The following is a 1,586-nucleotide window of genomic DNA, read 5'->3' as shown; positions in this document are numbered from 1 at the left end:
ACAAAAGTTCCGTCATTACTTGCTTGGTCATGAGGTCAAGCTAATCTCAAAGATGGACCTAGTCAAGTTTCTCATAACCTGACCATGCCGGTCAGGACGCTTGACCTAGTGGGCATTATTACTGATAGAGTTCGACATCATGTATGTACCACAGAGGGCTGTCAAAGGTCAAACCTTAGTAGACTTTCACGTGGCTCACCTGGTCCCTTCAAGATCTCCCCTATCAAGTGACCTCCCAGATGAAGAAGTCTTCTGTATGATGCTAACTTGGCCGTGAGAAATGTACTTTGACGGAGCATTCCAGTCCGATAGAGGGGCTTCCAGAGTCGTGTTCCTATTTCCTGATGGTGGAATGATTCCTCTATCCTTCTCACTCACAGAGGCATTTTCTCGTAATGAACTTGAATATCAAGCCCTCATAATCGGATTGGAGATCACCCAAGAGCTAGACCTAGAGCAGCTGAACAACTTCGACGACTTTGAGCTCGTCATCTGGCAACTTAAGGGAATTTACGATGTAAGGAAGGATACTCTCAAGCCTGATAATGACACGACCAAATCTTATATGGCCCAGTTCGACGATTTCTCTCTAAGTCATATCCCTAGTAGGCTAAACTCACAGGCCGATGCACTCTCAAAGCTTGGAGTGCTACCATTCAACTGTCTTCATCAGGGCCCATGCTTGTCTGGGTAACAGAATGGAGACATGTCGAATTGAGAACCGAAGTTGATGCAGATGATGAGAGAGATGTCTTCCCTGAATCCCCACCTTATCCATTCGGAGCACTCCTTGCAGCCAAGGATGTTATTAAGGTAGAGCAAGAAATGTCTTGAGGTAAAGAACCCAAATCTGAGGAACATGAACTGGATTCTTTGATCCGATATGTGCGAAGGTTGAACAAGTGGAATACTGGAGGGAATCTATCATGAACTTCATAAAGCACGAAAGGCTACCTAAGGAACGGGCAGAGCACAACGGTATATGACGAATGTCTACCAAGTACACCCTTCTTGATGGGGATGTTCTCTTTCGTCGAACATTTGATGGAATTCCCCTTAGATGTGTCGATACACAAGTGGCAAATAAAGTATTGGAAGAAGTGCATTCAGGTATCTACAGGCTGCACCAATCTGGCCCTAAGCTCTATGAGCGTATACGTAGACTTGGCTATTATTAGCCTTCAATGGTGGCAGATGCCCAAAACTATGCTAAAAGATGCCAGGTGTGCTAAATGCACTCAAGCCTCATTCATCAACCCCCAGAGCCTCTCCATCCTACGGTGAAATCATTGCTCTTTTCCTAGTGGGGTATGGACATTGTAGGACCCATCGATCCTACTTCTACCTTGGGTCATGTCTTCATCCTAGCAGTGATAGATTACTTTTCCAAGTAGGCTGAAGCGGTCCCTCTCAAGCAGGTTCCAAGGGCCACTGTGGTCAACTTCGTGCGCCACCACATCATATACCGGTTCGGGGTTCCAAACCGAATAATCTCTGACAATGGCCCTCAGTTCAGAAGCCATCACGTTGATCACTTAGTTAACCTGTTCGGTTTTGAGTGGAGGTACTTGACCATGTACGAACCT

General features: G+C 46.0%; 1 protein-coding gene across 1 annotated transcript; it reads left to right on the top strand.

Annotated features, from left to right (window-relative positions):
• The first annotated feature begins 280 nt into the window (after positions 1-280).
• LOC110007530 (uncharacterized) lies at positions 281-694 on the top strand. Its single transcript, XM_020668979.2, has one exon. It carries the CDS (start codon positions 281-283, stop codon positions 692-694), a length of 414 nt encoding a protein of 137 aa, XP_020524638.2.
• Positions 695-1,586: the final 892 nt, after the last annotated feature.

Source organism: Amborella trichopoda, chromosome 1, assembly GCF_054954075.1.
Source record: "Amborella trichopoda isolate Santa Cruz 75 chromosome 1, AtrichopodaSantaCruz75HAP2 v2.0, whole genome shotgun sequence".
Lineage (NCBI taxonomy): Eukaryota > Viridiplantae > Streptophyta > Magnoliopsida > Amborellales > Amborellaceae > Amborella > Amborella trichopoda.
The sequence above is the reverse complement of the archived record's forward strand: the minus strand, read 5'-3'. Positions and strand labels throughout refer to the sequence as shown.

Excerpts from the sequence above, each read along its gene's own strand:
- LOC110007530 (XM_020668979.2), top strand. The coding sequence starts at position 281 with ATGTACTTTGACGGAGCATTCCAGTCCGATAGAGGGGCTTCCAGAGTC.